We start from the raw sequence: 22,471 nt of genomic DNA, 5'->3' as shown, positions 1-22,471 counted from the left end.
TCCATAGTTAGGTTTATTCCTAGATATTTTATTCTTTGTGATGCAATTTTAAATGGAGTTGTTTTCCTGATTTCTCTTTCAGCTATGTCAATGTTAGTATACAGGAACAAAACAAATTTCTGTGTATTAACTTTATATCCAACTTTGCTGAATTCAGTTATTAGTTCTAGTAATTTTTGGTTGAGTCTTTAGGGCTTTCTCTGTATCATGTTTTTCTCATCATATTTCAAAGAAAAAGAGGACAAAGATTCTCAAGTGATCATGTTAGACCCTGAGCTCATACAAATTGGAAGGCTGCCGTGCCTCACAAATTGCACAGATTGTTATGTGTATGCACATACATTTGTGTGGTACTGTGTGTAATTTTGGATGAATGAGATGGAGAAGAGTGAAAAAAAGTATAATGAAAGATACTGTTCTTGCCTTTAAAGGGCATAACATTTATTTGATAAATCCAGAAGTATATCATTAAAATATGGGAAAAAAGTACAAAGTGAACACCAATAGTAGCAGACAGCTTTCTATTCTTTGGCTTTTTTTCTTCTTGTATTTTTAGTTCTCCTTATCAGTTCTGGACTTTTATTGATAAAAAATCTTCAAGTTATATTTGTGGTGCTAAGACAATTAAACTCACATTAATGGTTCACAGTTTGCACAGAGGGGAAACAGCATACAAATAACTGGACTTCCTGATGAATTTTGAGAATAATCCTAGCTTTAGCTGCCTCCACAAAGGCCCTCAAGAGGTTCAAACAGCAGAGGAAGGACAGGCTGAGGTTAAGCTGGACAAAACCAACCTGAACAAAACATGAAAAACAAATAGGAGTACAGGAGAGTAGAAAAAAATCTGATTTATGAAAATCCCACAACTAATGTCATACTCAATGGTGAAAAACTGAAAGCTTTCCCCCTAGGAACAGGAAAAGCACAAGGATGTCTGCTTTTACCACTTCTATTCAACATCAAACTAGAAGTTCTAGCCAGAGCACTTAGACAAAAAAAAAAGAAAGAAAAAAGAAAAGCCATCCAAATTGGACAGAAAGAAATGAAATCATCTCCTTTCACATATGACATGATCTTATATATAGAAAATCTTTAAAAATCCACAAAAATTACTAGAGCTAATAGGTAAATTCAACAAAGTTGTATGATCAACTAAAAAAAAAATCAGTGGTATTTCTATACACTAGCAATGAGCAATCTGAAAAGGAAATTAAGAAAACCATTCCTTTTATAATACATCAAAAAAAATAAAATACTTAGGAATAAATTTAACCTAAGGGGTTCAACACTTGTACACTGAACAAAACACAGCCAAAAAAAATTAAAGAAAGTGTAAATAAATGGAAAGATATCCTGTGTTCATGAACTGGAACATTTAATGTTGTTAAGATGACAATGTTTCCCAAAGTGATCTACAGATTCAATGCAATCCCTATCAAAATCCTAACTTAAAAAAAAAAGATATAAAAAAGCTGATCTTAAAATTCACATGGAATTGCAATGAACTCAGAATATCAAAAAATAATCTTGAAAAATAAGAACCAAGTCAGAGGACTAACCCTTCTCTATTTCAAAACTTACTAAGACCTATAGTAATCAAAACAGAGTAGTACCAGCATAAGGATAGAGTATATCATAAATCCATATGTCTTGGTCAATTGATTTTTAAAAAGGCTGCCAGACCCATTCAATGGGAAAAGGACAGTTTCTTTGATAAATGGTACTGGGACAACTGGAGATGAAAAATAATGAATTTGGACCTCTACCTTACACAATATACAAAAATAAGTAAAAATGAATTAGATATTTAAATATAAGAACTAAAACAATAAAACCTATGTTTACATAAAACTGCAATACTATGTTTCGTTAGAGGAAAATCTTCATGTTTCCATAGGAGTAAATTTTCATGATATTGGATTTGTCAATACCTTTTTGATATGCTATCAAGAGCATAAGCAACAAAAAGAATAAATAGATAAATTGTACTACACAAAAATTGAAAGCTTTTGCACATCAAAGACATTATCAAGAAAGTGAAACGATAACCTAGAGAATATGAGAAAATATTTGCAAATCTTATATCTGATATGGAATTAGTACCCAGAATATATAAAGAATCCTTACAAATAAACAACAAACACAAGCAATCCGATTAAAAAACAGGCAAAGGACTAGACAGACAATTCTTCAAAGAAGATACATATAACTGGCCAATGATCACATGAAAAAATGTTCGATGTCTTTGGTCATTAGGAGAATGCAAATCAAAATCACAATGAGATGCTACTTCCCACCAACTAGAATAACTAGAATTTTTTCTTAAATGAAAAATAACAAGTGTTAGAAAGTTTTTGACAAAATCAGAACCCTTATACCTCGCTGATGGGAATGTAAAATGGTGCAGCTTCTTTGGAAAGTAGTCTGACAATTCTTCAAAAGATTAAACATTGCCACAAGACTCAGCAATTCCAATGCTAGGTAAATATCCCAGTGAAATGAAAACATATGTCCACAGAAAAATTTGTACATAAATGTTTATAGCAGCACTATTCACAAAGGCCAAAATGTGGAAACAACCCAAATGTTCATCAACTGATAAATGGATAAATGAAAAGTGGTGTGTCCATGCAATGGAATATTATTCAGGCATAAAAGTGGATGAAATAAGAATATAAGCTGAACCTCACAGCCGAACCTCAAATACGTGCTAAATTTAAAAAGCCAGACACAAAAGATCACATATTGTATGATTCTGTTTATATGAAATACCCAGAATAGGAAAATCCACAGAGATAGAAAATGGTTAATGGTTGCTAAGGGCTAGGAGAGAAGGAGAATGGGGAGAAGGAGAATGGGGAGTGACTATTTAATGTGCATGGGATTTCCTTTTGGGAATGAGAAAATGTCCTGAAACTAGATAGTGGTGATAGTAGTGAATGCCTTCTGAATTGTACACTTTAAACAATTGGAATAGTAATTTTTCTGTTTTTTTACCACATAAAAATATTTTTGAATCAAAAAAGACTACCCTTTAATTATAAGAAATGAGATGCAGTTTCTTTAGTGGCCCATAAACTGACCTTGTGGCCCATAAACTTGACCTTCTTTATTGCAAAAGAGAAATGTCAAAGAGATTTGGTGCAGTGGTAGCATGTCTGAAATCTATATAGCTACTTCTATGGATACCTCTGACTGCATCATTAATTAAAAATTAATTTTTTAGCTTATACACACATTCTGGAGTCAGTCTTTAAATTCCCTTAAAGTAACCCGGTGAAGGAATCCATTTAAATCCTTTTAGAATCCTTTAAATCATTTAAAACTCTCCAAAAGTAGCCCAGTGAGGAAAGCACAGTACTCTAGCGCTGGCTGCAACCCTCTACTACAATGCATAGAAGTATAGAAAGGATTTATGGCAGAGTCAGAGACTCTGATTTTGCAGATTTGGGGATCAAACTCAGTGCTAATTGCCTGTGGCCATCTATGCACTGGATCATAAATGGAGACACATAAATGGCCTTAGCATGGAGGCTGTGTCTTAAATATCTTTTCTTCTGTACAAATAGATGGTACAGTGTATGGCACGTAATAGATGTTCAATAAATGTTTCTTTGTAAATGAGTTAAATGATATTATCTATGCAAAGTGAGGCAATTGCCTTTAACAACCTGGAGAAGCCTATATTGAAGATACATGGAATTATGTTTTCTGGAGTTAACTAATCTCACTATTAATTCACATAATGAGGTAACACACTGAATTTTATAAGAAGTATTACTATTTTAACTGGCAAAACAAATGATAAAAATAAGCAAAACTTGCAAAACATTACTTCCAGGATGATAGTAATTATACTGTTAAATGTAAAACAATTAAGTGCTATGAGATCATTTATATAACATATATTAATATAATGTATAATAAAATCAAATGTAGTGGCAGTGAATCCACTTTTCTTTGAAGAGAAGTTGTCTTGTGTGGTTCATTCTTTCCTCATGAGAATCAGTCACTTCTGTCCAAGAGGGAGGCGCTTAGCCAGGGTTGGAGGCAAGCTAATAATTACTTATGAACTGGAATTCCCCAGGGGCGTTACTGTCTCTCCTCTGTTCTATATTTGGGTCATTCCATGAGCACTACAGATGGCTGTACTGTTTGTAAAGTGTGTAAAGGTACCTGCTCTAAAGATCAAGCCAGGCTGAAATTAGGATCAATAATTTGTCTCCCGTGGGGAAGAGGTGGCCTAACCTCAGGGGGAAGGCAGGCAGCTCTTAAACCCTGTGCCCTGCGGGCATGTGGAAGAGGGGAGAAGGAAAGTCTACAAGCTAAGTAGGAGACACAAGAGCCTTTAGTTTCTCTTTTAAGATTTCTGCTCTCCTGATTCCTACTCTCCTACCTTTCTTGTCACTCCCTTTCTCATCACTTTCTTAATCAACGTTCCTGACCTCACTGGAAATTCCCCAGCGCTTTGCTTTGGTGTAGTCCTGTCAACGACGCTCCGCTCTGTGATCGGTTCCCTCTTGTATCTTCATGAACATCTCATACTTTCATTCAGTTAGCTGTATGGGCTCCCTGCCTTTACTGTTTTTCTGTTTGGGCCCATTTCAGACAAAAATCTCCCTAATACACAATCTGCCTAGTCAATCTTCCCATTCTTTCATAATGCCACTCTTTATATTCAGACCCAGCAGAGCATCCCCAGTGCTCATAACACTGCATGCCCACTTATTAACCAGCATTCAAGGGCTTCCGCAGTCCAGCCTCACCTGCCTTTCTGGGTTGTTTCTGGATTCTTTCCTTGCCATCGCCATGCCTTCACCTGGTCCTTCTTAAGCTGCCGTCACTGCTCATAGGGCACCTGTTCATCTGCATCCACCCATCAGAATTCTACTCCTCCAGTCAAGCCCAACTCACTTCCTGGTTCTTAATGAAGCCTTTCACGTTTCCCCTAAGGGAAGTGACTTCTCTTTTCTAGCAGTTTTTATGGCATTTAAGGCCTGTGCATCTCATTTATCACACATTTAAGTGCACTGTAGAATGTGTTCTTTATCCCATGAAGGGTTAAATGTCCTAGGAAGCAGGAACTGTGTCCTGTTTCTCTGGGTCATCCCTGCTCCCTTCACAAAAGTTAAATGAAGTATTTAGGAATTGGCTTTGACCTGGGTGTGGATTTTCCTTTTGCGAAGTGATAAGAATAGACATAATAGGAAAAGGGTCAAAGAAAAATTCCTTCTCCTTCTGTACCTGGGAGTACTCAGTAAACTGAGTAGGAGGAGAGGAGAAAAATATACTCTGAAATTATATTAAAAACCCTGCTTTTGTAAGTACATTTTGGAGGTACGATTTTTAAAAACTTTTCATTTTCTCCCCTTTTTAGAGGGTATTGGGAATTTTTCTGTTTTGATATGACTCTGCTTTTTTTGTGTTCAAGTTAAGAATGGGTCCATGTAAGAATAGGCCTGTGATAACGTTGGGACTTGGATGCTGTTGCAAAAGCATATTCTCCCAGATGAGAAAAGCACGTTGCAAAGCAATGCCAAGTCCCAGGGGAGACACTGACAAAGCTGGGGAACAGTCCTGGGATATGCGGTGGCCTGCAGCTCCGTCCTCCCTGACCTGCCCTTGGTCATCCCTGATGAGGAGCTTCGGAGAGGCAGGTGGTCCCCACTGTTGCAGGATACTGGAGGTGGTATGAGTGGGCAGGAAGTGGTGGGCACCATCTTCATTTCAGCATGAGTAACCAGCATGTCATCCAAAGCATCCTTTCCGTGTGGCCTCCCACACTCACTGGGAGCACCTGCTGAGTGTGCACTTTGTTATTCCAATTGCCAGTTGGTGTCATATAGGCTGTCAAGTGTCCTTATACTTTAGGACTGGAAAAGAGGGAACCAAAGCAGACAGTGAAGATCACATTGTATTTATAGTCTTTCTTCCAGCCTCAGCATGAACCCAGGGACTTACTTTGTGTCTGTGATCTTGAAGTGATGACCTACAAATTACACGAACTGCCTTGAGGTGAACCATTGGATTCTCTAGTAGTGGGGCCAATGCAGGAGTCCTCTCAGAGGCTAGCTCTGATTTTGGGTATACCCAAGTGTACACCATCATTATTTTCACAACCAATTTAAAATTTTTGTTTTTCTGATTTAGAACGGATTCAAAATAATTCAGAACACCCTGTAATAAGTAAGTATCAATCTTTTCAAATAAAACTAAGGAAACTATATTGTTTGGTGGTTAGAGAAATAATAAAAGTTGGATTTTTTAAAACAGAGTGCATGTGTTTGTATTAGGTTATCTGTTGGAGGAACATTAGTTCCTATTTCTGTCTATGCTCCTCTCCCAGATGGCTGTGTCTGTCATTCTTGGTCAGAATGACTTGGCTGTTTGCCCAACCTGACCAGCAGCTGCAGCATGAACAATATAGCACTTGTTCCCACTCTGAACTACCAAACCCTTTTGTGCCTAGTTCCAGTATCTCCTGACCACCTTTACCTCAAAACCAAGCACATGGGGAAGTGACTATATAACCACATTAATATGTTTAGAAGTAAAGCTTTCCTGAATAAAAAAGATGAACAGAAGTACAAAATTAAAGATATGTGATGCATTTGGATATTTTCTATTGTTACATTTCAGTTTTTAAATGTTATTTGTCATCCATTATATTTTCTTACGACCCACTGATAAGTTGCATTTATCATGGATAAGCAGGGTCTTAATGCACATTAACCTTGAGCAATAGCAACGAGCACCAGCTATATGCCCAGCAAAGCATAGCTGGAAATAACAAAGGGGTCTGGAGATAACAAAAGTATTTGGTATTTGGAGATACCAAAGAGTTGTGAGACAAGAAAAAGGTGTTGTGTTAAAGGAACTTGAACTTAGTATCAGAAACATGCTGTCTGGAGTTCCAACTGCCATGCTGTCTGGAGTTCCAACTGCCACTCGCTAGCTGTCTGACCTTGGGCAAGCCTTGGAACAATAATATTCTTCTCAAGGCATGGCACTGAGAAGAAAGTATCACTTCCTTATTTTTCTTATGTGGCAAATATGAGAGTTGAATGAGACAATGCAGATGAAAGGGCCTGGTAATGTGCTTTCTGAAAGCTGTTATGGACATTGTTTTACAGAGGATTAACCCTAGCAGAATAAAGTATTCTTGGAAATGATAAATTGTAACCCAGAGCCACCCACATATACTGGCAATAAAGCAAGAGGTAGGTGAACATATTGAGGCCTGGGGTTCGTGAAGAAGGCCTTCTGGAAGTGGAGGCATCAGCTGGAAATTTCCTTCATTCAGGTTCTGGCTATGCAGAGGGCATTGCTGGTCCTAATAGATCTCAGATTTTCTGTCTTTGGCATTGACTAACATTCCAGATACAACCAGGGCTACGGAAGCACCCTCCAAGGAAGAGATGGTGGACAGACGATGGATCCTTTACAGTTTGCTTCCTCTGAGTGCATTACCTCTGCTCAGTACCTGTGTCTGCCTATTCTGTTGCCTTAGAAGGCACCAAGGTGAGTTCCATCTTCCCTCTGCTGCTCTGTGCTACTCCTTTAGGGCTCGATTACTAGGGCTGATAGATTTTTAATTGATTCCTGGTTTTATCTTTCCCAAAATTTGACGATCAACCATGGATAGTGATTTCCTGGGGGACAATTCATCTTCCACCAAAAGCCAAATGGATTAATTCAGCTCACCACTAGGCATGGTGAGGCATGCTCACTACAACCCAGTGCTCCAGCTGAGGGTTATGGTAAGGAGGGCACAAGGCTGGGACTTAACAGTTTGTCAGCCTTAGGTTTGTGTGAGAAGGAGCTCTTCTAAAGTTCAAGAGTGTTGAAAACGAGGTTGGAAGAATCTCCTGGATATTCCTCTTTTTCACATCCGTATGACATCATGCCAGTCATACTCATCCTTGTCTAAATGCAGACCCAGTGTCATTGGGGAAATTCATATTTCGGTGGCCATCTGAACCCTCACACAACAATAATGCACTTAATGTGCATTTGGCTATGAAAGGAGAGGTGTGATATTTTGAAAATAATTTCTTTCTGCTTTTGTAAGAATTCCCTCAAGGTCATGAGCAAAACCCTTATTAAACACAGTAAGCAAGAGATGTATGGAGAATTCTCTTCCAGCTCTGGTCTGAACACCCCAGTTCTCTCTTCCCTTTTTCCTTTCTGTCATCTCCTCCCATTCCTTCCCCACAACAGCAGCCATAGCATAGCTATAGAAATTAAGCTAGACAGACAAAGCAAGCCTTATTTCTGCCACAAGAGAAAGGTTTTTCTGGAAAAAAAAAAAAAAAAGAAGAAGAAGAAGTGTTTCTGGTGGTCTGTGGTGAGGACTTTCAAAGCCCAGAACCTTCTCAGAATATGGAGGGAATCCTTTGGAACCCCAGCTCCACACCTGCAGCTCCAAGGCTCTTTCCACAGCCCCTCTCCAAGCTTCCCCATCTTTCCTGAGGCTGCTGGGACTTCAGGAAAGAGGCAGGGAAAAATCCTTCAATTTACCACACTCACAGTGAACCTTGGTAGAAGGAGATATCCTTGCTACACAGGTGACAGGACATTAACGTGCCTGGCACTGAGTATAGAATGTCCCCAGACCAAGGATTTCCAGTTTTTTTAAAGTGATACACTGGATTCTGTCCCTTCCTCTTAGATGTGCTGTTGAAGAATCAGTGAACAAAAATGGGCAGCATGAATACTCACAAACTGAGGTGTGTGCCGTGCTAATCACAGCAAATAAACAAGCCCAAACTAATAACAGTGCTGTCTCTGGCAAGCATGTGGGTGGACACGGGTGGGGAGGCTTCCCACCTCTACTCTAGGGACTGAGTTTTGACCTAGCAATCTGATTCCAGAATCCATTTTTTTTACCATAGCTCTAACAAATAGGAAATTGGGGAAGAATTTTGTTTAGTTCTTTGATCCTTTTTTTTTTATTAAAAAAATTTTCTTTTTGAATTCCAGCTGAACAAAAGAAACCTTCTGATTCAGCAGGAAGGGAAATTAATCTGGTATGTTCAATGCATCTTTAAAACAAATGCAATGTATGTTATTTTTAACTTAATGAGCCTGTGTAATACCATGTGCCAGGTCTTGTTCTAAATGCTAGGTATATTGACTTACTTTAAAATTGTGTTTGTTTTACATTTACCTCCATCTGCAGCAAAGATTCTTCAAGATTAACAAGTCTTATAATTTTTTTGGAAAAAATGGGTGGTGGTACAGGTACCAAACAAAAAAGTAAAGATTTTCATAATCTTAGATCTGCTTTTGACCAGCTATGTGACTTCAGTCTGTTCATTTATTCTCACAAAAACACCTGAAAAGTCTTTCTGGAAGGGAGTTGAGAGTTAATCAAAGGATGAATCATAAATAACCTCATAAAATGAGGAAAGATTTCTTCCTCCAGCAGATAGAGAAGCATGATTATAAGTCTAGTTGTTATGTCAAAGTCCCTTGTAATGTGTGTGGGCCTGTCAAGGGAGAGGCCTCCCAGAAAAAGGGAATGGCCTTTCCAAGGCAGTGCCAAGATTTCCTACAAGTTTTTGGAATATAAACTTAGGCTTTTCTTTGGGGTTCACTGTTGAAACTCAAAAGAATGCACAACGAGGGAATCTATTTTTGTTTAATTTATGAAGCTCTTTAATTAAAAACAAATAGTCATAATGAGGTACGGCAAAGGGACTTGGTAAATGTGTGTGTGTGTGTGTTAGGAAGAATAGAGATAAAGATGTAGTAACCTTCTTTAAAGTTCCAGAAATGCCAGAGGCAGATATAGCCAATAATTCATGTCATATTAAATGACAGTATTAATCAGGTTGCCTAATTTTAAAGTAGTCCAAATAGTTTAACTTGATAATGTTATGTTAAGTTTTTAGTGAACATCAGTAGGCATCATTGTGTTGGGTGCTAAGGTTTGTTTGCTCAGATAGGGAGATTTTCTTAAATATTATTTCCCTTCCCCCCATAGTGAACAGCCACAGCAAACTACATTCTGTTACAACCAGGACTGAGAGCTTGGAAACTATTTAAACATTAATCTAAATAATTTACTGTGCAAGCAAAGCCCAGTTAAAATGTAGTTATATTTCTTCCTGCATAGGCTGAACAAATTATTTACAATATGAAGTTGAATTCACATTATTCATTTCAATAATTTGGGAATTTTGTTTTAAGGTACTCTGGTCTTTCCCAGAAATTTACAATTTGCTCCATTTGAGTTGTCAAACAATTCAGAAAATAATCAGAGAAGCCATATTAGATCTTTGACACTAAAACTACCTTAAGAAGGAACTTGTATGGGAACAAGTGGAATAGACTTTAACGTAGGGAATGAAATTGCTAAAAACAAGGCCGTTACATAGAAAAGTCAAAGATCCCATGTTATTCCAGAATGGCCTGTTGACAATATAAAAGTGCTTGTGTTGCTGGGCAGCTGTGTCTGGAGAGGTTTCTCCCTGTGCACTAGATGAAACCGCAACCCTGACAGGGGAGGATTCTTGTCTTGATAAAGAAAGAATTCTCTATCAGGTTGGATGAGTGTAGGCAAGGAATTCATTAAAGCAAGAGTAGAAGCAAATGTCAGCAGGCATGCAGGCAGCAGAGCTCAAGGAAGAACAGAGGGAGGAAAGGGAAGTTCACTGAACTCCTCCTTGGCATAGCACAGATCCCTTGCCAACTCCTGAGGCCAGAGTCACCTGTTGTCCAGTGACTGCTTGAATCTGCACAGTGTGGGAGCTAAGCCCCTATCACGCAAGGATTTGGGGGAGCCACAGAGCACTGGATGGCATGAAGTTATGTTCTGAGAACTTCCTCTTCCCTCCTGGTCTGAAATAAAACAGGGAGAGAGAAAAAGATTGTGTTAAGGCTAGAAAGCTGAATGAAATAGCAGAGTGACAAAGACTTTTACCACTGGGGAGGTTGGGGAGTTCTTGTCTTTATCATGGAAAAGATTTCAGAGACAAGTGCAAATGGCTTATGCAACTAGAAAGTTTATTTGCTATAGGACAGTACACACTTAGCAGATGACCTCAAGGAGGAGGTGCACTTAAGGATTTAGGATTTAGGGTTTTAAAGGGCCTTTTGGGTAGGGGTCAGCATAAGGCATGATGTATACAGGTGACTCATAATTCTTTTGAAGTTTTGTCTTAACAATAGAGTTATTTAGGTGACTGTGTTGACCTGGATCATGGCATTATTTATCCAGATAGGCTCGTTTATACTTCAGAGATCTATCTGTCATTCTAGTTAGAAAGTTATTTAATTGATTCAGAGGCTAGAATAAGAGAAAGAACAGCATATAGATTAAGTTAAAAAATAAGCTGGGCCTTTTTCTGCACGCTAAGTAGATTTTACATTGGCATGACCCTTGTCCCATTTCCTTGCTCTATCTCACTTGTATACTAAAAACCACCAAAATGCCTGTATTTTTTTTAAGTGCTTTGTAAACTGTGAGCGTCATGCAAATATAGAGTAGGATAGTTGCTTCCGTGCTTGTCATCTCTCCCGCCAGTATAGTGCACCAGCCTTGTAGCACCCCCTATTTTGATGAGGTGCTGCAGGAGAGGTTCATCCACAGAGCACCAAGTTTTCTTTTACGCCATTCATTCTAACAAAGTTCTCATGGAAACCAGCCATCTTTTGGGAAGGGAGCTAGCTAACTAAGTTAACAGATTTAGAACATGGAAATGTATACCAGGGACTCTGTTGACTTATTAAGGATTTGTGGCTACTTACCAGTTCACATGATGGTTCTTCAGTTCTCCCCAGAGACTTTAATCAGGCTCCTTCAAAGGGAAGTTGGTGCACTTTCCATTTAAGCCAGGGGACTGGGAAGGTTAAAGCAATGCCTGTCTTTCAGCCTTAGTGTTATTTCCTGGGCAGCCACCTCATTGAAGGGAAGTGGCGTACTCAAGAGTTAATATTCAGTGTCTCAGGATAAGGCCAGACAAGCATGTGGGGTAGAACTCTGCCAAAGATGTGTAGTAGACATACAAACATACATATTACAATGAGGATGAAAAGGACCAGATAAATCATGTAGATGTTCAAAGACTGTGGACTTGGCACCTTAAAGGAGTTAGGCCAAACTCCAAGAACATAAATTACTAGCAAAATTGGGCTTAAAAAAATTGAAATAACAATGCTTAGCATTGACACACTATCTTTGTTTTTACCAAGTGGATCACTTGCATAGCTAGGAATGCCTAACAACTGAGAAGAGGGAAAAACATCAGGACTCATTTTATTTTTAGTTTCCATAAGGTTGCCTCTTTCTCAGAAGCCTTTAATATATTTGACTATTTGGAAATAAAAGAATATTCTTGTGATAGAAATAATAATCCAAATATTTTAGAACTTATTCCAAGCTTTGGCTGCCCTCTCCCCAAAACTGACAGCAATTTTCCAATTCCAGATTTCAAACTATAATAATATATCTTGGATAACTCATAATATTTATTCTTTCTGCCTCTTTAGAGGGTATCTGTTCTGCTTTATCTATAATTGTTTTATTCTAAACTTTGTTAATACTATCCTTTTTATTGTAAGCAGCCTGAAATTCTTGTGGGTATTTATGCTTTTCGTACTAATTTGGAGTGTGCTTTCATCTTGAAGAGGGGTTGAAATGTGTTCTGGGACCTCAGAAGTAACCAATAAAAAAGCACAAAATAACCACACTTGGAAGCAACATGGTGGTCCTAAACCTTTCATCTTCTAACAACTATAATATGCTAAAAAAAATAGTAGATGTCAGGAGCATATGTGAGGAAGAGCTGATTATTTCTTTTGATATGTAATGACTCAATTAAGCATACAGTCATACATTCTGCTAATGGATATGCATTGTCACATTCTTACGTGATACTTAAAACAATCATTTTTCCTTTATAGGTTGATTTTCCCCAGCCCTTTAGGCATGAACAAAGTGAAGTGGGCATCATGCAAAATTCCCAAACACTGCCATCAGAAACTGGAATTTATGATAATGACCCCTGGTTCAGGGTCCAGGAAGAGTCTGGGGTTTATTCTAACCTACTTCTGGAGGAAAACAAACAGGGCATTGTTTATGCTTCCCTGAACCATTCCATCATTGAAATGAACCCAAGACAGGCAAGAAATGTGAAGGAAGCTCCTACGGAATATGCAGCCATATGTGTGCGGAGTTAAATCTGGTCCTGATCTCCAACCAGTGGCCATCGAATGGTCAGTGTGTCCACACCATCATCTAAGGTCCAGCAAGATGTCAAATAATATTCCTCGACCTGAGAAATTTCACTTTAAAAAGGCTCATGTTGTTGCTTGGGTCTTAAGGACCTATAGGTCAAATGACTAATATTTCTCCCCGAAACTTCTATGAGAGTCTTTTATATTATAGACTTGAACAACAACAACAAAAACTCTCCTAAACTGAGTGCTATCATGAGTTGAAGAGTAGTAGAACATTTAAACCTAGCTACATTTTACCCAATATACAAATTCATTATTTACTTTGGGTACTAGACTCTTGTAGGGAAGAGAAGTTTGTCTCATCTGGATCAGTTTCACTACAGTGTCTTGAAGAAGAATGTCTCAGTTCACCTCTCTAACCACGAATACAGTAATGATAGTATGTTTACTTCTGATCAATCTTCCATAATAGGGCATTTTCCCCTGTCAATCTAATACCAGGGTTTCTTAAATGTAAAGGAGAAATCACTTTAGACTTGATGATATAAGAAAATAATGGAAAGTAAATGGTGCAATAAAGACAAGGAATACACCGCCTGAATGTGGGGTAGATGCTCCCCATGCCTGAAGAACAGATGCTTCTATCTTTTCTGTTAGACTGCTAGGCAAATGTAAGTGGTAATCGAGTGATAGATGCATAGTGCATTTATAAATAAAGTGATGACTCTGTGTTCAGGTCACAGAGACCAGTGTATATATGAATATGCCATAATGCTGCTAAATTAATATACTTGTGAGTGTCTGAATAAATGTCAAAATCAGTGAGAATAAGTATCATCAGGCAAGTGCAGATTGACGGCTTAAACTGCTTTGCTTAAACAGATTGACCTGATAGCAAATTAAAAGCATAATTAATGGAATGAAGAAAAGTCCATAATATTTAGTTGGGCAGTACAGATCAACATACTTTCCTTCACCATATCTGTATCTTGCTGTTCTTCTTACTAAGGAATCAGGGCAAATCATATGTAGTGAAGTCGTGCAGTTTCACAATTTGTGTTAAAATATTGAGGTTGCAGCCAGTTAAGAGTATAGCAAGAAGAGATGGTTTTAGATTTCTGAATTTCCATAGTACTTGAGTCTAATTATTGAAAAATAGTCTACAACTTATTCAACAGCTTGAGGATTAGAAGTCTCAGGTGCTGCTACTAAATGCAGTATACCTCATAAAAATGAATAACAAAGGCTAGAATCCATTTAAGCAAATATGTGAGCTGCTCATATGAATGTGGAGGAGTGGTGTGCATCTGTATCATCAGTGTATAGAAGGAAACGTAGGTGACTTAAAATGATAGAGAAACTGACAACATTCATTCCATTTCAGTTTGCTAAGGAAGTTCAAAATACTAGAATAAATGAGTCATTAAAGGAAATGTGTGAAAACAGTGTATGACAATGAGGATGGGAGTATGACACCCCCATCAAATTTTTTGGCCCCAAAAGACAAAACTGAGATTTGTGGGAGAGCTTTCCTTATGTAACACTAGCATTAAGATTTCAACCCTTGGATTGAGGTTGTGGGTATGGTTTTAGATTCACCATTATCTAGCCGGTATAATATCATGACACCTAGAATTTTGAGCAACCCGTTCTAGGTAGGCACTTTCAACCAAGCTGTATGTATGCGCAAAAGATATATTAGATAGCTGCTTGTGGTCTTCTTAAAAATAGAAACAGGAAGTATGGGGAAGGTATATTTAGCTATTCTTATTGGATAAACACACAAAGCTGAACAGTTTCTTCATAACTCTTTTGAATTTAAAAAACAAGTATTTTTGTCTATTGTTTAGCATATTCTCAACATACTTTATAGTAAAGATAATATTGATAATAATTTCACTCTTATAAATGATTTCTACTTATATTTGTGCCATGCTGCCAAAACCACAAATCATGTATATTTTATTCCTTCTTAAAAAAAGGTGTCAGAGTTTTATGTGTATTTCCCACATAAATTTATTTCAGTAGTGTTTAAATGACTTATTTCATTAATGACAAATGAGAAAAAGTATGATTTCCATGAATTTTAAGCTTGTTGATTATGCCTAATAAGAAGGTAAAGTTATTAAACTTTATTTGCAATCAACCTGGTCCTGGCTTTTGTACCAGAAAAATGCACGGACATGAAACAGAAGAGTGATTTTCAAATTGTATGGCACTTAAAAATAGCCTGAAAAACTTAACTGAACTAAGAATTACCAACTCCCAGTGATAGGAAATTCTAATTCAGTAGATACAGGATATAGCTCTATATACTCTCCACTGTTAAAAGACACCCCAGGTAATTTTGATACAGGTTTCCCGGTGTAGAGGCCAGATTGGTATATGTGATTTATTTGATCAGTTTTGCCTACCAAACAAGATTTTCTAGGCTCCAGAATTGATTCTATAGCCTGATCATATCTGTATATCATCTCTCCCTCTCTCTCTTTTTCTCTATTTCTGTATCAATCTATATATACTTTTTTAAAGAGCAGTTTTAGTTTCAACAAAGTTGAACAGAAAATACAGAGAATTTTTACATACACCCTACTCCCCAAACACACAGCCTCTCCTGTATCAGCATCCTGCACTAGGGTGGTACACACATTTTTATTACAACTAAGGTACCTACTGACACATCATTATCAAACAAAGTCCATAGTTCATGTAAGGTGTACTTTTGGTGGTATAATTCTATGGGTTTTGACAAGTATATAGCAATGTGTACCTTTATTATAGTAATGTACAGAATAGCTTCAGTGCCCTAAACATTTCCTATAGTCCAGCTATTCACCCTTCTGTCCCCCGACTCCTGGCAACCATTGATTCTTTTCTTTCTCCATAGTTTTGCCTTTTCAGAATGTTATTTAATTGAAACAGCACAGTATGTAGCCTTTCCAGATTGGCTTCTTTCACTTAATATGCATTTAAGGTTCTTCCCTGTCTTTCTGTGGCTTGCTAACTCACAGGTTCTTTTTTAGCACTGAATAATATTTCATTGTCTGTATAGAACACAGTTCATTTATCCATTCACCTACTGAAAGGCATCTTGTTTGTTTCCAAATATTGGCAAGTATGAATAGAGCTGTTACAATCATAGGTGTGCAGGTTTTTGTGTAGATATCAGTTTTCAACTCATTTGAGTAAATACTGAAGAAAGTGACTGCTGAATCACATGATAAGGGTACATTTAGCTTTGTAAGAATCTGCTGAAGTGTCTTGCAAGTAAATATGCCATTTTTCATTCCCATCTACAATGAATGAGAGTTGCTCCACATCATCACCAGCATTAGGTGTTGTCAGTTTTCTAGATTTTGTCCTAATTCTAACAGGTGTGTAGTGTTATCTCATTGTCTGTATTTGCAGCTTCCTAAATGACATATGTTGATCATCTTTCCATATGCTTATTTGCCACCTGTGTATCTTCTTAACGAGGTGTATGTTCAGACCTTTTACCCTTGTTTCAATTGGATTGTCTTTTTTTTATTGTTTTAAGAGTTCTTTGTATAGTTTGGATAACAGTCTTTTATCAAATAGGCCTTTGAAAATATTTTCTCCCAATCTGTGGCTTGTCCTCTCATTCTGTTAATAGTCATATCATTTAGAGCACTTATTTGTTATTATGCTTGCTGCCACACTAGACTGTGGGTTACTTATGGGTGAGGATCATGTCACATTCCTCTTTAGTTTTTTAGTGCAGTACTTGATACACAGTATAAGAAAATAATGTTTAAGGAATGACTGTGTTTGTTAAGTCAGTTATCTAACCCCTTGCACTCAAAGGATGGCCCTCAAACCCATGGGCACCCCCTGGTAATTGTTAGAAATGTGGAATCTCAGCCTTCACCTACGAAATAAGAATCTGCATTTTCACAAAATGGCTCAGGTGATTTGTGAAGTTTGTGGTCCACGTAGCCTTTAAGAACCCACATCTCCTGACCAGGAGTTAGGTGTGGCAGGAAGCAAATTCACATTCATAAGATACTCATTTGAAAATTTCTATTTTAGGCAGGAACAGGAAGGGCCTTACCACCCAGCTCAGAAAGTAAAAATGGTGAGTGAGAAAGAAAACATCGTTTTTTATAGAATGTTTGTGCTGAACTTGAGAACACAGGAATTGAAAACCCTGTGCTAGAAATCAAGTTTCAGGTTCAAAAGCAAGTTTCTGAGGATTGATTTTCAAAATCAGCCTCTCTTGTGCAGTTAGTCAGGGTGAACATTCCATGTGAATACCTTTATTTGCAAACAATCTGTGACTACATACTAGGCGCCGACTAGTTTGCTAGGTTCTGAGTTGACGTGGCTCATTGAGAAAAATTCCATTCCTGCCTGTCACAGCTTAAGTACAGATGAAGAGGTAGAAAGTAAGCAAAAAATTACAATTTGACAGTTGAATTGTATTGTGGAGATATGGGCAAAGTGCTCTGGAAGCACCATAACTGTTAAATTTCTTGTGTTAAGGACCATGTCTTATTCACTTTAGTAGAATCCGTGATCCTGAGACACTGGTGTTTTTGAAGAAACCTAATTAATCACAGTCCTCTGTCTCTATAGGTCCTTAACCATTTGAAAAATAAAGAAGTCAGATTGGAGGGAATATTAATAGGAGAGCTGAACTCACAAGTATGGCCTGGGTCCAAAGACAAAATAAGTTTCCAACCATTCCTCCACCTAAATGCAGCTGGATTTTGAGACCTCTTTATAGGAAGAGTTATTTCTAGATATACACAGCCAGCCATATGGGAGATGTCAGTCTGCCTCAAACCTTCTTAACTGCAAATGAATTAGAGCCACCCGCGTGATGACATCTTCTGTGTCTGTATGCAAGGGCTCCTTCCCGAGGCTACTGTGGTTGAAAGGGTGAGAGGCTCTGCCTATCGCACCAGTCAGTGAAGGGAATCTCCTTCTGTAAGGAGAAGCCTTCAGGAGGCTAGAAGACCCTACTTCAGAGGCTAAAGAATGTGAGGAAAGCAAAAGAATAATTTCTTCCTAATTTGGTAAGTATTCATGAATGTTAAATTACAGAATTAAACAAGTTACAAAGAGGGAGCAGTTACTTCTTTCAGGGATTCCAATGAAATGTCATGTGCATTTTCTCTTAGAGCTGGGCAAAGGGTAAGAGAGAATCTAAGTGGAGAGGAGAGCCATTTTGAGAGAGCATGGCGCCTTCAGAGAATGGCTGGAAATTCGGCAGCTGTAGCATAATTTTCACAGAAGGAGTGACAGAATATGAGTCCAGTATTAATTGTAATTGTCATTGAAATAGCATGTGGGTTGTTACAAAGTGCTTTTGTGAAGATTATGCAAAATATTTGATACTTTGTGAGAGATCTATTGCAACTATTTTCCCTTTAAGCTTCTTGGCTGTCTAAGATGTACATAATTAACATGCTGATATAACCATATGTTTTGTTTTTATTTTAGACGATGTCATTATAAACTTATCCAATTCTTAGTAAAGGTTTAAACAGTTGATAAGTAATTGTATTCAGGATTGGCTAGAATTTCACCAGATTAAAACCTTCAATTTTCTTAAGCTACCTTAAAATAGTTAAAATCATAGCTCCAAACTGAACCACCACACATTGCATTGTTTTTCAAACTTTTGGTAATTTGTGTTTTCTTTGAATGGTACTCAATGAAAAGACTGGCAAAGGATGTCAATATGTCAATAGATGACAGAGGATGTCAAAGCTTATTTGAGTGATATTAATGTTTAGTATGTCTCTCAAGTTAAGAAGTACTAATTAAATATTATAGTGGATCTCTTCCAAGAAAGTAGTCTAAGTAACCATGGAGATGGCCCATAAGCTGACTGCTTTATTAATTTGGTTCCTATGGTCTAGGGCTTTCTATGGTTCATAACCAATCATTAATAATCACTCCATAATATTTTACCTCTTATGACTCTTGATAACCTCTTAACAATAATTATGTTTGCAATGATAGACAGCTACCATTTATTGAGTGCTTGTTCGTGTGTCAAGCATTATTTTAAGCTTTAAATGTATGACTTGTTTAAGTCTCACAATCACCTTATGAAGTAGGCAGCTGTTGTGCTCCTTCTAGAGATCAGAAAACAGGCCAAAACAGTGGTCAAGTAACTTTTGTGCAAATTCACATGGCTAGTAAGTGGTAGAATCTGAGTTTAAGCTTAGCAGTCTGATTCCAGAACCCATGTTATAACTACAACATCAACTTGAGGAGCAATGGAGAAGGATTTGGGCTGTGCTGGTCTTACAAGAAGGCTCTATGATGCCCTGGATCTGTCAGCTGGAGCTGACTCAGCAATATTAGATTAGTCCCTGAGTAATAGTGGTCAAATGCTTTCAGTTCTCAGTTTTCAGTTCTGGGCCATCAGCAGGAAAAGGATTGGTACTAGGCAAAGGTCTGAAACTACACTGGAGAAGGTAGTGCACGTGCTGATGTCAAGGACAGAGCATAAAATGGTCGTCAGGGTAAGTATGTATAGGAGGATGCAAAAATGGGAAGGCTATAATTAGGAGGTCAGTAAGCCACAGAACAGTGACCAGAGATTCAGCCTGAGGCAGGAGACTGGCACAGGGCCCAGCAGCAAGGGTAGAACTGGGTTTTGAGCCAATTGCATTTGGATGCAGGCATCTCTACCAAAAGTCTTACCCAGGCCTGGCCCCAGAGTGGGGTGGGCTTAAAACTGAAGATAAAAACAGATACACAGACTTGCCTGGGGAAGGGAATTGAGGTATTAGAGAATCTAGAGGTTGCTAGTGACACTGATGGGAGGAGATATGGGGCTCATGCAAACCAAACATTTCTCATCCCAGCTCCATCTCCCTTCCCCTTGAGAAGCATCAGTGTGTTGGAAAAGCCAGTAAGACAAATAGTGATAAAGCCAAAAAAAAGAGAGGCCCAGAGACTAAGAAGTAAAATCACTGGACCAAAGTTTTAGGTAAGGGTAAGTTCCATCACATGTGAGTTAAAAAAGCACAGTAGTGGCCATGGAAATATACCACTTGCTAAAACCCATGTATTAGACAAAATGTAGTTTTAACTAGACAAAATGTCATAGTTTTAACTTCTTTTAGCTGACAACTCTTTAATATATGCTGACCTCATGACATATGATTCTACAGGTGGCCAGAGCAATTTCCAATTTCAAACAATCTGTTGTTTTTTTAATAAAATATACTGCTCTATTCTGCATTGTAAGTATCTTCAGTGTCTTAGAGCATTTCAAAAGCCTCAAATATGATATTAGTAGTAGATAAACCACATCTATATATATATACTAATATATATATGTATACATGGATATATATTCTCACACACAGACACACATATATATACACACAGACATATAAGTATACATTACACATATAATCTTAGTTTAAAAATGAGAGCTAAAGTTAACCTGCCAAATTTTATTATTTATTAATTTAACCAAAATGGCTACCCCTTGCTGGGAGGAAAGAACAGTGTGGAACAGGCAAGGCTGGAAATAAGCCTTCAGTGACTGTCTCTTGGCACAGAGTGTTAACTTTGGAATCCTGAAAATTATCTGCATAAATTAAATAGTAATAAATCGTAAAAAATGTAATTCCCTGAAGCTGAAAGTGCTCTGAAACAAGCTTTACTATACATCAGGTTGATAACCAAGCAGATAGAATAATTAAGGGACTTTAATCCATACTTTAACTATACATCCCTGCAGAGATATAGTATAAGAACAAAAAGAACGACAAAGCTATTTTAATCTGCATTTGGTATGTTTCATGGTTATTAATGTTGTTATTGTTATTTTAAATATAAATGTGAATTATATAGGATAAAGCAAATAAAAAATGAAGTTAACATATTTAAAAATAAAGATTTCTGGAATAACAAAACTTAACACAAGTACACAATTAAAGATGTCAAGAATCCTGAAATCCCAAGTTTTGAGTTGGAAGTATAAGCATCAATTCATGATTTTTTCTATTCAAAACTCTAAGTCTGACTACTGAAGCAAAACAAATTAAAAAAATCAAAATTATAATTATTCATATATAATTATAAGCCTGATAAACCATAGAAATCACCTGAAAATTTATTCAAAAAATGAAAGTGGTTGGTTATAAAATACACAAAAAAATAACTTCATTTGTGCATTATAGGAACCATGAAGATTAAATAGTAGCTTCCAAATTCCAAAAGGGCCTAGTGGATCACAAACATTAGTGGTGCAGACCAGGTCGACACCGCTGCAGACTGGCTTGCCCTGGCTTTGCCTCAGTCAGACACCTCGTACCTCTAGGTGATTATTGCCATGTATTGATAGGTATTGCTTATTGTCTCTTTTTCCAAGTCCTCAAGATAGGAAATGAACCCAGTTTCCATATGGAATCACCTAGTGTCTAAAGACAAAAAATAAGTTATTTTTTGAGTTGTGCAAGCCAATGAGACCACTTCAGCAGAAGAGATTTGCTCTATAGTTGGCCAGTTTCTATCTCTCTTATGAACAAATAAAACTGTTAGAAAATAATATGTAAAATATATACACCTTTTAGTAGTGAATATATAAGTAAAATGACTAGGTATATAAAGAAGTGTGTAGGAAGAACCATTACAAACAAGCTAAAAACTCTGAGACATATAGGTATGCATATACACACATAATCTTAGTTTATATAAAATCTTAGCTCTGCCTTGAGGCATGATGAAGTACTACTGTAATAGCCTTACACAGTAAAAAATTCAAATTGGATACAAGATACGAAGTAACTCTTTCCAGATGTTAGCCAATAGAATTATAGGTCTAGGATTCCTAAAAGGAGGGAAAAACAAGTGAGCCCATCATTTCCCAGGCTTTCTGTCTGAAGACGGTCTTCAGTCTACAATATAAGGAGATGGAGCCTGTTCAGAGCATGGCTGTGTCACTGAGCTATGGTGGTAGGTATTGGAGTTTGTGGCATCTTAAGTCTGGGATTTGTTAGGCAAGGTATGGAGGAAGTAGAAGTTGTGTAGAAAAGGAGCTCCAGAAATCCAAAAAAGGTTTACCTTAGCTTTATGGTTGAATATTAAGGTGAACACATGCAGCATGAGACTCCATGAGGTGAAGCCAAAGACATGTCATGGGGAGCTATGAGCTGAATGGAGATTCTAGAAAGCATGCACTTCTGGGGCACAGTAATTCTGACTAGCCAGAATAGGAATAGCTTTTGGAATATCCCAGATATTCAACTGAGATCCCAGGAAGGCCAGACATTAGGGATAGGACTACACT

General features: G+C 37.5%; 1 protein-coding gene across 1 annotated transcript in view; it reads left to right on the top strand.

The window, feature by feature from the left end:
- Positions 1–15,344, top strand: part of BTLA (B and T lymphocyte associated) — a 32,049-nt gene extending 16,705 nt beyond the window's left edge. Inside the window, exons 3-6 of the mRNA XM_036929608.2 lie at positions 6,154–6,189; positions 7,384–7,524; positions 8,986–9,032; positions 12,913–15,344. Of these exons, the coding sequence (XP_036785503.1) occupies positions 6,154–6,189; positions 7,384–7,524; positions 8,986–9,032; positions 12,913–13,188 (500 nt within the window). The 3' untranslated portion in view covers positions 13,189–15,344. The remainder of the gene's footprint in view (positions 1–6,153; positions 6,190–7,383; positions 7,525–8,985; positions 9,033–12,912) is intronic.
- Positions 15,345–22,471: the final 7,127 nt, after the last annotated feature.

This window comes from Manis pentadactyla, chromosome 1 (assembly GCF_030020395.1).
Source record: "Manis pentadactyla isolate mManPen7 chromosome 1, mManPen7.hap1, whole genome shotgun sequence".
NCBI lineage: Eukaryota > Metazoa > Chordata > Mammalia > Pholidota > Manidae > Manis > Manis pentadactyla.
Note: the sequence above shows the minus strand (reverse complement) of the source record. Positions and strands in the feature narration are given on the sequence as shown.